The sequence below is a fragment of the Nylanderia fulva genome, unplaced genomic scaffold, assembly GCF_048542155.1.
Source record: "Nylanderia fulva isolate GAGA-0341 unplaced genomic scaffold, ASM4854215v1 Scaffold12, whole genome shotgun sequence".
NCBI lineage: Eukaryota > Metazoa > Arthropoda > Insecta > Hymenoptera > Formicidae > Nylanderia > Nylanderia fulva.
Genome location: NW_028189409.1, coordinates 1,812,403 through 1,827,882, shown reverse-complemented (window position 1 = coordinate 1,827,882; position 15,480 = coordinate 1,812,403). Strand labels below are relative to the sequence as shown.

The 15,480-nt window shown below is 32.9% G+C and overlaps 1 protein-coding gene across 8 annotated transcripts in view; it reads left to right on the top strand.

Annotated features, from left to right (window-relative positions):
* Ca-beta (Calcium channel protein beta subunit) overlaps window positions 1-15,480 on the top strand; it is a 101,163-nt gene that overhangs the window by 777 nt on the left and 84,906 nt on the right. For 7 of the 8 annotated variants that reach the window (XR_014926549.1, XM_085490261.1, XM_085490260.1 and 4 more), the window contains exon 2: window positions 4,027-4,786. Coding sequence is in view for 7 of the 8 variants with exons in the window: in XM_085490261.1 (XP_085346387.1) it covers window positions 4,538-4,786 (249 nt within the window). In the remaining variant the exon portion in view is untranslated. Of the gene's footprint in view, window positions 1-2,271; window positions 2,291-4,026; window positions 4,787-15,480 lie in introns of those variants that run through there. The other variant, XM_085490259.1, reaches the window with a different exon arrangement.

Genomic DNA, 15,480 nt, shown 5'->3' with positions numbered 1-15,480 from the left:
CAGAATCTTACGCGTTCTCTTTCTCTCTCTCTTTCTTGACCATTTGCATTTTTCATCCCTTATGTCATCTCTGCACTGGAAACAAATTTATTGAACCCGAATTTATTTGAATACTGCTCTACGAATATCAATCTCAAAATTTGGTACAAGTCCTGATATAAATATTGTTCAAATAGGAATATAAGACGAAATTTTATCTACTCCTTATAAACCCATTAAATCGAATTATTAAATAAACACTTGCTGTTACCAATGTTGAATACGGTCTAATAAATCAATTGTAAAATTTGCTACAAGTCCTGATATAAATATTGTTCAAATAGGAATATAAGACGAAATTTTATCTACTCCTTATAAACCCATTAAATCGAATTATTAAATAAACACTTGCTGTTACCAATGTTGAATACGGTCTAATAAATCAATTGTAAAATTTGCTACAAGTCCTGATATAAATATTGTTAAAATAGAAATATAAAACGAAATTTTATTTACTTCTTATAAACTCATTAAATCAAATTATTAAATAAACTACTGTTATCAGTGTTGAGTATGACCTAATACATCAATTTCAAAATATGCTACAAATCCTGATATGAATATCGTTAAAATATTGTAGAAATATAAGATGAAATTTTATCCACTTCTCTACTCATTAAATTGAATTAATAAATAAACTCTTGCCAATGTTGAAGAATAAACTAAACAGATGTGGGAGCTGAAGAATTTATTTGAAATTAATAATATTGATTTAATGCGAAAAATATTCATTCGATATAAGAAAATCCTTATCAGAATAAACAGATAAATATTTATTTGTTTCAAATAAATGATTTATTAAGCAGTATTGAAATAAATATTTATTAATTTAATAATTTTTTTTCAGTCTGTTATAATTTCATATAATTAATTTATAATTATTTGTATTATCGAAAAAACGATAGCAAAATACGTAAACATATAAAATATTTTCAATTAACAGCTCGTGTGTCTTTGAAATTTTTTTCACGCTTTCGATAGATGAGTTTTCTCAGAAATTTAATTTAATTTAGAAACACAGTTTTGATTTATCTGTAAATTTTCATTTTCTTCAGATTACTTTTTTAAATTCTCATAAATAAGAAATATGTTGAATTGAGCTATTAGAGCGCGACGTAAGCTTAATTAATTATTTAACCTGACCTTGGCGAGAGATCAATCATTTATGTAACAACAGTCTAGGGACAACGCCTTCCGATGATAGTGCCATTAATTAACGAACAAACGATTTGACGGCCGCAGCTCGACCTCGTTATCATTGTAATAACGATCGTTACGATATGATAATACTGCACCGCTGAATACGAAGACTTTATGAGAACGTCTACTTTAATATTCACTCGAGACACTGCGGCTGCACTGAAAGATGCACTTCCGCGCGAAGGAGAGAGAGAGAGAGAGAGAGACAGATGCACTTTCGTATTAACCGCTCACCAAAGTGCCGTTTCCTTAATCAGTAGCTGCAATTTTTCTCTATCTGTAAAGAATCTCGTAAAATGCTACATATATAGTTGAACATTTTTTGTTAAAATTTAACAGATATCACATCTGAAACGGTCCACAGAAATTTTTCTGTTAATTTAACATAATATGGATATGTTAAATAAAGACACAAATATTGTGTTAATATTTTAACATAAAATAAATGCAAAATTTCAAATAAGTTAAACTAAATTTTGTGTAAAATTAAAATAATTTTAATGTAAAAATTAACAAAAAAATGTTAATTTTAGATTTTATTTCCACTTATATTATAAAATAGAAAATCAACATTTTTTCCTGTAAATTTTAACAAAAAAATCTTGTCACTAATAAAACAGAACATATTTATTGTGTAAAATTAAAAATAGATGCACATTGTGTTATTATTACATTTTTTTCAGTTGTTTTAACATTTAAGTTTAATTAACAGAATAGTAATATGTTAAATTAACACATGAATGTGTCAAATATTTAACACAAAAATTTTAACGGGGGTTTTTAACAAGACAAAACAAATTTTTCTACTGTGTAGCATTTTATGTCGCTCGAATGTGACAATTTTTACTTTACTTGAAGAAATGTATTAAGCTTTTATAATTAAATTATATCGATACGTATACATTTATTTTGCAAAGAAATATATCCGTTTTTTTTTCGAGATTCTTACAGTATCGAAGGTCGATCGCGCGAGGTAAACAGAGTTTGGCGAGTAAACAAATCCAACAAAGAGAAGACAGTCTTCTAAAAAGCAAGCTTCAAAGTACACGAGGTAAATAGTGCGCGATACGACGAAGAAAGCAGACATAACGTGTTAAATTTTTTTGATTCGACAAAATTGAGTTATTTTCCGCGTAAACAAGAAAATTGAGTTTACGATAAGCAAACAGGACGGAAGGGTGTCATAACATTGCGCAGCGCTTTTTTTTAAATACGTGTAAACAACATCGGAAATCGGACAGATCATTGCGAATTTAACACACATTACTGCTCGAGATTAGCAAAAAAGTCGACACACGTGCCGCTAATCGTGAACAATCGAGGAAACGCTTCATCATCTGTGTCGAAATATTATGTAAATTGCAGTTCTATTTACATAATTGATTAACTTGTAGCTAAATTAATGAAATAATGCCAATTTTCTGCTTGTTTATACACGACAATGGTGAAATAAAATTAAATAATTTTTATTAATTAAAGGGACAAATAATAAATAATTTTCATCTATTGACGAAATTAGAAGTGGTATATTATTAAAATATACAGAACAATAACAAATATATACTAATAAATATATGTGGAGTGATAAATACGAAATGAAATTATTAATATATGACGCGAGCGAAAGAGGAATAAAAGATCAACTATATTTATGCTATCGCAATCTAAATTTATTTAACGTATCTATTTCATTCTATAATAATTTTTAAATGTGTGATAAATGCGTTATTCGATCAACGCGCGGTTTGTCAGTTAAAATGCATTTTAGAAGAGTTTAGAAATTAAATTTTAATCAAAATAAAAATCCATATTTTTGTATAACTTTCAAAAAATTTTATCTAAATATTCTTTATCCAACATAATATTAAACATATTTTATCTTATCGTTATATAATTTTATAAATAATGATGAATTGATACGTGCAGTTGACGAGGAAATCGTGGTCAATCGTGTCAATATACACTTGGCGTTGTTATCAGCAATATATAGATACACAAAGAAAAACATAAAAATAAATAAAATAAAATAATGAAAATATTATATTTGTTATATATTTTTATATTTAAAATTCGTAAAGTATTGCGTCAATATACCATAAATTTTTATTATCAGTGTTTCTTGTTATTTAAATAAAATTATATAGATGATCATCTAAATGAAACTTTGGCGTTATTTTATCTTTATATAAATAATAAAAATATGTATCACACACATCTATATCTGCATGTTAGATGAAAAAAGTATTATCTTTAAAATACTTAAATAGTAGAACTTAAGCAGGAAGAGAAATAAAGATATGAATACTTACATATATTTTTATATTACACGTGCAGGCAAAGTGGCACTTTGTGTGTGCGTTTTCTGTGCGGAAAGCGGCCGATTTCCCACGCCGCCATTTTGCGGCGACGCGGTGAGTGAATAAGCCGCGTTCAAAGTCATTGCCCACGGCTTCAGCCGTGGGCAAAGCATTGTCTATCCCCCGCACTCGTGACCAATTGTCAACTTTCCGCACTTGATACACAATATACTATTATATCCTAATCGTCATAATTCTATCTTTTATCTACATATATTTAAAATAAAATTATCTTCATCTTATCTAAGATGAATTTACATATTTTTATCTCATCTTTATCCAGCTAATTTAATAATCATCTAAGCACAACACTATTCATCATTAACATTTCTATAGTATCCACCTGAAAGGAAATTAATGAAAATATATGATAGGAAAAGAGGTATCGCACATTTTTCAACTTTAATCGAATCTCCGTTTTCCCTGTCAGTTTGCAGATAGTCGTGTCAACTCCGCTGCACGTCTCGCTTCCCAAACAAAGTTAGTGCGCCATCCTCGCCGTCGACGACAAGACAGGACCAGACAAGACGTAGAGAAGAGAATCACCAGCGGCATTCCTCGTCGCACCTGCGACAGTTACGGTGCGGATCTCCCGAGAAGACGAGCCTCGCGGGTGGAGGAACTCGAGGGAGGAACTCGAGGCCAGGGAGGATCGGGTCGTGAGAGTTCCGAGCGGGATAGCCTTTGATTGTGATGTGGTGGAGCCCCCCGGGGGGCCACGCGGGCAGGAGGTCAGCGGAAGATCGGTCGTGAGGGCGACAAGCACGGCTCGGCTGCCCCGTGGCGAGATCGCCGGCAGGGCGGCGGAGCACGAGGTAGAATGGTCTGACCTCCGGCGTCATCCCGCCCGACGCGGAGGTGGTGCTGGAGGCGGCGGAGGCGGCGACGGCGGTGGAGTCGAGCAGCTGCTGCCCGACTCGGAAGAAGAGGAGTCGACGGCGATGTCGAGGCAGCTTCGGGGTGAACGGGACCACGTGAGCCGCGACTACCAGGAGCGCGACTACCTCGGTGACTTCCGGGACTTGCGCGACCTCAGGGATTACAGGGACTTCCGGGACCATCGGGAGCCCCTCGACATCAGGGACGAGCGAGATCGGGAGGGACCCAGGAGTTACCGGGACGACTATCCGGAGGAGTACGATCATCGTCCGACCGCTGCATCTACCTCGGCGAATCTCGTCAACAACCCGGTAAGTCGCAGCTTTTTTCTCCTGAGAAACACGAGATGATTCTTTTTAATATCTAGTATCAAGCACCAAAAGTTTCATTTTGTTGTTGTAAAAAAAATAATAATTTTAAAAATTATATAAACGACAGGGATTTTAAATTTTATCTCCAATTTTAATTTATTAAAATTTTATTTTAGTAAAAATTAATTTTTTTCATTATTATTTTTTTAATACTCTTGGATAGGTATATATTGAACAAGAATTTGCAATCGCTATTGAGTCAAACTTATCTGATTGACGCTTCATTTAATTTAGAGCTGCAAAAAGACCAGTCAGATTCAGTCAGCTGTCAGTTAGGCAACAGTCTTGATCAATAACGATGGAATATTTTTATCAAGTATCCAATATGCATATCGTTTACGTAATTTTTTTAATGAAAAATATTATTAATTTCTTTTTAAATTTAACAATATTTTTTTGATAAAATAACATCGGAACATAATTAATATTCTTAATTTTTTCTTAATATTACTGTTTAATTACTTAATTAAAATGTTAATTTTTCTTCTAAAATTATCTAAATATTCATTTTTTAATTTCTCAAATTTCTTTTTCATATTTTAAATTTTATCTCTAATTTTAATTTATTAAAATTTTATTTTAATGAAAATTTAAATTTTATATTTTTTTATGAATTAAATATTCATATTTTTTCTATCCATTTTTATTATTATTATTTTTAGAACTTGCTGTTAAATTAGATACTAAAAAGAATAATCTCTGCACGCGAAATACGATATATAATAAGTTTATGGTAATTATAACTCTGAAACACACATCTTCTTTGCCTTGCCGGCCAAATAGAGCGTATTGCACAGTGTGATAACGTCCATCTCTCGAAGGCTCTTTCTCGATGGCATTGTTTCTTGCAACTGCACCGTTGTGCAAGGGAAACACGGTCGTTTCTATTAAAAACTTGCTCCCATGAGACCGCTTAAAACTTGAACAACTATTTGTATAGCGTTAGCCTCCCCTTTGCTATGAACGAGAACATAGTTGGAATACAAACTTGGACTATCAACAGGAGTTTCAAATCTCATCGAAATTTATATCGTAGGCAGTTTCCGCTCTTGCATATTGGTTTTCCTGCGCTAATAATGTACTTGTATATTACGCTCTCTTCTTAACAAGATCTTTATGCAGGAATTCAACGAGCATAAATTAACATTATGCAGATTTTTTTTTTAAATTTCTACGCCGAAAAAAATTTATTAAGTTTGAATAAATCATTATTGCCTCATAAATTATTTATTTGAAACTAATAATATTGATTTGATGTGAAAAATATTTATTTCATATAAGAAAAACGTAAATATTTTATTGAAATAAAATATTTATTAATTTTTCTTTTTTAGCGTATCCAAAACTAATTATTTACTCATATTTCTTCTCGCAATACATATTGATTTTTCTGCGCTGATAATCTACTTATTACACTCTCTCCTTAACCAGATCCTTATGCAGGAATTCAACGCGCATAAATTAACATAAGCAGAATTTTTTAAAATTTCTACAGTGAAAAAAATTTCATTAAATTCGAATGAATCATTATTGTCTAATAAATCATTTATTTGAAACTAATAATATTGATTTGATGTGAAAAATATTTATTTGATACAAGAAAAACGTAAATATTGTATTTATTTGTTTCAAATAAATGATTTATTAGGCAGCAATGAATTATTAATTTAATAAATTTTTCTCAGCGTCTTCGAAACATAATTATTTACGCATATTTCTTCTCGCGATACATTTTGCATACAAGAAAGTGTGCCACATTTGCATTTGATGCGCCAGCTGATTTTACGGCGTGGCAGCTTCAGCGCCATTGATTGAAAAAAAATGTCGTTCAAGCGGCGAAACATAAAATCTCTCCGTTTGCAAATACGTACCGTTAGAATGAGATCTCTCGGTGTTTCCTATTGGCGAACGGATCGCCGCAGTAGTCGTTTTATAACATTGCGTGCACATCGTATTGCACAATATTGCGCTTCGCCCGGCTTAGAGGCCATCGGTACTTATGGCTCTCTATATCTTGTTACATGGAGGTTTCACTTCTCTCATTGTCAGTTCCGTATATGAGCGTCCGCGCTTTTTCTTATCGAACAATAAAGTCGAATTAACTTAACTGTTGATTAATGCCGTTCGTTACGATCTGCAATAACTATTTACTGGCTAGGCGATATCGCTTTCATGTGCGCGCGCGTATACATTAATTCTGGAATTCCAAATAATCGTTCCATGACTCGCTTCGTCGCAAAGAAACACGTGCTCATTGATATTACTATCGCATGCTTTTATATGGCCGCGTATTCCGATCGTGATTGCTTTACGCGCGTAAGCTAATTTTATTTTTTTTTTTTGTCAACTTTGGTTTATATTTGATAAATAAATAATAAATAATTTTTGGACATTTTTGTTGCAATATTATTAAATTAATTATTACATTTAATTCATTATTAAATTTTTTCGTCACTCATTTCTGTGCAACTTTTCTATGTTTTATTCTAGTCACTATTCGGATTTCCAGTATTAACAATGATAAATTCGTGGCTTCTTCTTGTTATCTTCTTCAGTCACAGTCAAATTACATGTTAAGCTTTCGTGACTTTTTCTTTATTATTTTCACTATTCGAATTTTCTGTGCTAACAGTGATAAATTCGGTGTTCTTCTCCTTCTCATCTTAAGGGGTTAACTCATCCTCGCAGGATCTAAAATAAGCACAAATTCAAGTTTATGCATAGAATTAATTTTTATGTTAGGAATTTATTATACAATATTTATTCATCGAATTAAATAAAAAAATACAACTTGTGAAACAATTTCCGCGAAGCTCCTTTGCTGCAGCAAGATCGGATAATAGATTTCGGAAGACAGGGATAGTCTGAAATAAAAAAGTAAAATATTTTCTTGTAAATAGATAGAATTGTTTAAGTCTAATGTAGGATTTTTTTATTAAGAGTTGTGGAACGGCGTAATTTAAAATTCTTTTTGCTTTAAAAGTTAAAAAATTTAGTTTGAATAAATTAACATATCGAAAAAGAAATTAATTAAACTGTTAATTTCAGAGAAAACTTGTCTTTAATCTGTTCTATTAGCATGATAAAGCTCTGCTTCTAAAAAGAACTTTAACTTTTTATTTACCAAACTCTGCTAACGAGTCTCTTTTGTCGCTTGTTGCGTTTGAGATTCTGAGCCGCATCAACCTCTTGGCAAATTAAGATTTATAAATTTATTTCAGAAGTTTTATCGCGCGCGCGCGCTTCTATAAAAGGGCTTCACACTAGTGAATTACTAATTTATTTAAGTCCACGAATACTTGTTTCTATAAAACTTACATCACCATCACATGTATATTTAATGAGTTAATCAATCTATCTACTTCCGCGATTCTTATTTGAGGATTTTTCTGCATATATATTATTTTTGTTTCTAAAATTGAAACAAAAATTTGATAGGAAATATATTAATTTCATTCTCATTTTTTTAATTTGAAATTTTATTTGGTGTTTCATAAATGTTATTTCTTTACAAAAAGGGTAACTATCGAATGTCTAAAATATTGTATATAGCGTGAGAACGATTCGCTTGATCGTTAATTTATTTTTCGGGCTTGATAATTTGTTCGACCCTCAACATACGTATACGTCTTAATACATTTGATTTCGGGAAATATAATATTTATTATATCTTTATGACAATCCATCTTTCCATGAGTCTGGACATAATTCATATAAAATTTATATAAAAAAGGAAATTGTCATTAGAGCTCTAACAATAAATAAAAAATGAACAGCTACAAAGAACATTGAATTAATTATAAGCAAATAGATGTACAAGGTAATTCAAAACAACTTGATGTCCTGGAAATATCATATTCCTGAACGAATTCTGAGACGATTTTTCCTCAACGAAAATGTCGAGAGAGGCCATCATTTTTGCATGTTCCCAATTTTTGCCATCATGTATCTTCGTAATTAAGTTTGCGAAAAACCCCTTATTTCCAAACGTTTATAACTCGAAAATGATTGATGTCTCGACTTTTTTGTTGAGGAAAATCGTTTCAAAATTTATTCAGGAATATGATAATTCCAGGACATATCAGACTGTTTGGAATCATCCTGTATATTAATTCGGGTCTAGCTTAATTGCATAAGCCTTGAATAGATTTATAGGATACTTGGAAGCAATTTTTTTCCAACTGCTACTTGTCCACTCGCCAATTGATGGGTCTTAGTTAAGTCGTAAACAATTTTATTTGTGCGAAGCTAGCTCGCGAAGTTTTCCCTTAAACTCGAAAGGAGGTCAAATGTATTACAGGATGAAACGGTACAGCTTCGACACGAGGGTCCTTTGAGAACGAAGGATCGACCTGTTTGATCACACAGTGCGCTCCCTTTAGACTCTCTTTGGCGTCCGGTAATCGGTATCGGGGTTCTTCATTTATTCTTATATATCCTACGTAGAATGGAACGTGTGTTCTCGATACCGTGTCTTCTCATTTGTAGCCGCATTCACCGGCTTGTTTCTTCTCCCTCGCGTCGTTCGCTCCTCGAGAGAGAGAGAGAGAGAGAGAGTCAGACTCGCTAATGAGAGGGAGAAGCTGAAGCGAGATGACGGAGATGACAAGGTGGAAAATGGAATCTGCCCTCTTGGATGACGCTTTTTTAGCGAGCGAATATGACTCACGACACGCGAAACTGGGTCAGCTCTCCACGCGATTCCGATATATTAGCTTGTTCGAATATAATGCGAATTAATTGCCACCAAAGTGCAAATATTACCTACAGTGTTTGCTGTTCTCGAAATAAAATTATGTAATCATCTAGGTTAAATTTTGGCGTCATCTTATTTTTATAGATAATAAAAATATCTATTATTTATATATCTGCATTTTAGATGAAAGAAACGTGTTTTTCTCACTAAATTATCTAAAATAATATTCAGATAATTTGATTTAGAGCACATAATAAATATTTAATTAGTACAACGTGAGCAGGAAACTATAAATAATTAATAAAGGTATGAATATATTTTTAAATCCTCTTGTAATTTACATTTTTTTATAACTGTGTTTACATAAGCGGTCTGAAAAATAATATAAAAGTATTATTATTTAGATGTAATCTGGAAGGAATCTCAATTGCCATATAATTTTATTTTTTGTCTAGGTATCTTTAAAATAAAATCATCTTTATCCTATCTAACAATAAGATGAATTTACATATTTTTATTTCATCTTTATCTAGCTAATTTCAAAAGCATCTAAGCATAAGAATGATTACTTCGTACCTTGTATGACAAAAAATTATAGATATCTTACAACATAATTACAAAAAATTCCCAGTTATTAATGACAGTCACTAGTATTAAAATATGAGTTTTGGAAATAATCGACCAAACTAGCAGGTAAAATTGTTTGTTTAATTTCACGACGTTTCGATTATATGGTTGTGGTCCTTTTCAAGTGCAAAAGTAAAATTAGTAATAATTAACTCATCATACAGCAACAATCAATATCAATTTATAGTGAAAATATTAAATAAACGATTTTACCTGCTAGTTTGGTCGATTATTTCCAAAACTCATAATTACAAAATTTATTTTTTTTGCAATTAAAAGATAGGCACTGCTGTTCATCGCGAGTGACAAAATTTTTTTTGCCTGAGCGATGAAAGATTAACTGACTTCTTCGAGTAGTGTCATTGAATCTAATGTTCGCAATCTCGTTGATATATCTTCATATAATCGCACTATTGCACGGTCGTTCGACTAGGCGAGCAATCATTTTGCTATCGCTCGATTTGTTCTAGTCAAGTCGAGAATGTAGAACGATTTAATTTCTCTCAGCCTCTTCAAGATTGATATATTTTTCTTCGCACATCTTAAATCTATGCGCTTTCATCTAGAAATTGAAATTAATAATCCCTACTAATGAATCATTAAAAGTGCTGAATTAAGAGTAGCGAATTTGATTATTTTTTTAATATATTATAAATTATATAATATTTTTCAAAGATTTAATAATAATTTGGCTCGTGTAAATTAAAAAATGAATAAGAAAAAATAGAAAATTTAAGATGTTAAAATAAAAATATTAAAAAAATTAACATCTAAAATTTCTCTGCTCGTTTAATTGCATGGCCTATTTTTTCTTATTAATTTTTGAATTTAGTTCTTTAGAAAATTATTAAGAAAAAATAGGCCATGCAATTAAACGAGCAATAAAATTTTAAATGTTAATTTTTTTAATATTTTTATTTTAACATCTAAAATTTTCTATTCTTTCTTATTCATTTTTTAATGACCTATTTCATTATTTAATGGCCTATTTTTTCTTATTAATTTTCTAAAGAACTAAATTCAAAAATTAATAAGAAAAAATAGGAAATTTGATAAAAGTATTGAAATAAAAATAAAAATGATTTAACATCTAAAATTTACTTGCTCGTAGCCTATTTTTCTTCTTAATTTTTTAAAGAACTATGAAGCGCGATGCTGCATTTCGGAAGCTCCAGAAACAATATTGTACGGAATTGATCAAAATATTCTCATATCTCGTTCAAAAAATTCCATCTGCGCTCGGGGATGATCAGAGTCCACTCGATCATCTTATTGAGACGTTACGCCGCGTGTCAACTTGTCGACTTGTCGAATTGCAGTTACGCCTTCCGCTGACCATATTCGCGAGAGAGTCGCGCGCCTCCTTTAATCGATATCGTTAGGTAACGACACGGGCGTGTTCGCATCCATCAAACCGCGCGCATTTATCATTAAAACCCTTCACTTACACTGATTCGAGAATCCCGCGCCATGCTTCGTAATCGTACGTCTGTAATTATGCAAATGCCGGCCGCGCGTATACGCAATATATATATATATATATATATATATATATATATATATATATAGCCTCTGGTACACGTGATAATAGTCCGGGAACTTAAATGAGCCCGACAACGGACGTCATCGATCGTCATCAGTTGTCTTTGCGAATTAATCGCTTGGATTAATTACGCGTGACCGGCAATTAATGCGGGAGTTTCGATAAACACCGAAAGTGAAAATATGTAGTATAACAACGCCAGAAAATCATATTCGCAGAATATGCAATTGCACATATGTCTGCGCGCGCATTGTTCGCGTACCTATATTGTCAAAGTTCCCGATTGACATGTTTGTGTGTGTATGTGTGTATTTATACGTCATATATACTGCACTGCAGCGAGCGGAAATCGAATCTATGACCCTTCTACCGATGATACCGTCGTGCTCCAGAAACTTTATGAAGTTAGATACTTCATCTCGTGTTAGACATTTCTGACTTTATTGTGTAGATACAGATGACGTGCAGAGATGTTTTTCAATATCAAATTTTTGTATGAAGGAAAAAGGTTATTAAGATGATGTATTTATTTCATACAGACGTGTACAGATTAATTATTAGGCTTAAATATTTTTATATTGAGATTATTTTACAGTTATATTTTTTTAATAAAGAGTTTTCTTTTTTTATACATATTTAAAATTAAAAATTTTTTATAATTTTTTGAGCTGCAGATTATTCAGAAACGTCCTTTTTTGTGATGAAAACTCGCATTGAATCGGCAAGGGATGTTATATTATCGCTGAATAATGTACACTATATATGTAGGACAATATATGTTTAATTAAACTGCAATTGTTGTTTGACAACGGCGAATGTTTTTGAATAATCGTCAAAATTTTCCTCAAATAAATTATTAAGATAGTAAAAATGTTTGAGTCTATTAATCTGCATATGTCTATATATATGTTATATATATATGTATATTTGCAGTTTATGATGATAGTATATTTGCCACACTATATGCAAAAATTAAAATAATTTCAGAACGATTTCGGAGATAATATAACTATAATAAAATTTATCGCAGACTGTGTCAAAATTTATTGACGATAAATATCTGTTGCAACGTACAAGGGATATTTTTGAATGCAAATTTATAACTACAACTTGTTGCGACGATTATAATTAAATATGCATTTATCTGCATAAATTGGAAATATTGGACATCTATTTTTTTTAGCAAGTTGTACAATTCAGACGTATGATTCGAAATAGAGGAGGGATATAACGAGGAGGTCCGCAGTGAAAAATTTTCGATTGACGTATAGGGTTGCGTTAGTATTAACATCTAATTGCCGCAATGCGCGCATGTATAACTCGAAAGTAGAGCGTTGTTGTTACTGCTGCCGCACGCAATTAATATCTTTTGATCTGCATGCGAAAAAGCGAGCTATTACTCCCGTAATAGCCTCGCTGCCCCGAAACTTATACAATTTTATTTTTTTTTTTAAGTATCGGGCCACCCACGCTCGTTTCTCCGGCGAGAAACGATAATCCGGTCGGTCGTTTACATCCTGTAAATTTATAAGGTAATAATACCGTGATGCGTGCAACGCCCGTTTTTCATGCTTAACGTAACGAAGAGAAAAGTAAGAGGAAAAGTAGCATCATTTTCTGAGCACACAATGTCGGACAGCGCATTCCTCAGCGTTACGTCAAAAGTAAACATACGAGGAAAGAATAATTTTAACCCATAAAAGAAGTTGTTTGTCGAGACAATGATTTAATATCATTAATTTATTCATAATAATATAAGATTAAAATTTTTTTCTCATTTTTTCAGCTGCAGATTATTCAGAAACATTTTTTATTAAACGTGATAAGCGTAAAGATCATTGATGAGGGAGAGTCGATAAAAATAAATGAATTGTTTGTCGAGAAAACGATTTATTATCATTAATTATTAATAGCGACATAAGATTAAAAATTTCTTTGTAATTTTTTAAGCTATAGATTACTCAGAAACATTTTTCAAGTGATAGAAACTCATATTGAGCAAAATTCAACTAATGTGTACCTATAAAATATTTTTGCAAGAAGAGTACATCCAAAAATTCTGCAGCAACATTAAACATCGTGATAAGCATAAAGATCATCGATCAGGGGAAGCCGATAAAAAGGCGGATAAAGAATATAGTAGGTAGGGGACGATCTCTGATCGCTTCCGGCGAACAGTTCTTCAGGGTAGTGGGTCTCTGTGGCTGATCTCCCGGACCCGGTTCCAGCGAATATAGGTCAGTGTACAAGCGGGCAGGAGCAAAACGGCTGGATTTTTGCCCGTGAGCGTGTCTCGATCCTGGACTGAGTCTGGTTCAGTGTCGGGGATTCTGTGCTAACGGCCAAACGGGTTTGCACGAGTGTTCCCTTCCTCCTTTCCGACTCTATCTTTTTCTCTCTTTCTCTTCGTTTTCTTCTGCCCATACCCAGAAGAGATTCCGACCGTGTCTCTCTCGGGGCCCAGGATCACCAGCGAAATTATTGTTAATAGGCTCCACCGCGAGTGTGTATCAACATGGCCAGCCTCGAGGAATCCATCTAATGTGTTGTATCTTAATGCCTCTGGTAATTAAATACTTATTGCTCTCACGATCGCGACCCGTGTCGTATCTTGTTTCGAAAACGGTAGGACTGTCTCGCGAGCAGAAGATCGAATAACGAGTCAGACGAATCGAGGAGACCTGACTGTGAATTTAGCGCTACAAATTTTATCGCCGTTCTTTCCACGTGTTTCTTTTCTACACGATAGTCTCTTTTATTAATTCAAACTTATTAGTTTCTATTAGTTATTAGACATCTGAGTCTGCAATGAAATCTATGCATTGCAAAAAGAAAGGGAATAATAATAATAATAATGATAATTTGAAGTTTCTGATCATGAGAGACGCGTATTGTGATTAATAGCTCGCGACGCTGGCCGAAAGATTAAAAACAAGTTTTTATATCGTAATTTAATCTTTAATATTGTAATATCCGAAGTCGCATTAACGAGATTTCGAATGTCTCGCGTCTCTCGTTAAATGGCAAGAGGCGATCTATACCATTAAGGTGCGACGTAGCACTTGAGCACTCGTTGGCGCATAGCCAATAAGGATCAAGCCAAGACGGTGTATATCGATCTTGGATTGTGTCATGCCCTCTCGTCTCCCCCTGTATGACCATGAATTCTGATTTCGAATTCGCAGTTGCATTCTGATCCTTTATTCCGATACCTCGCGAGTGCGTGATGCATCTGCTAAAGAGATGCTTCCTCCGTTATAAATGAAATCATAAAGAAGAAGCGAAGCTACAATCGCCATATCTTTATGACACAACATTCAATATATTTCACCGATCTTCCTCGACTTGCTGAATAAATCGGATTTAGGAACAGCGTGTGCTAATTAAATAATAATTTTATGATGGTCAATTAAAGCCAGATCTCTCTCGTCTTTTTATATTTCCCAGCCACTTTTACGCGATAAATTAAATTTATTCGCTTGTATTTGCGCGCGCATATAGATTCCGGTCCGGTTAGGTATTACTGATTTAACGCTTCGCATTTCCTGCTTTCGATTCGGAGCAGCCCCGACAACCCGTGTTTTAATAAATGGAACCGATCGACAACAGTATAGACGCAACGCGGAAACCGAAGCGCTTAGGCAACATATTTATAGAACTCACTACTTTCAAATTAGCAATCCCGACTGGATTAGTTCATGATGGCAACATTTCTCATTATCCAATCGTCGGCCAGGCATCAGTCCGTTCAATATTCTTATAAAGTTG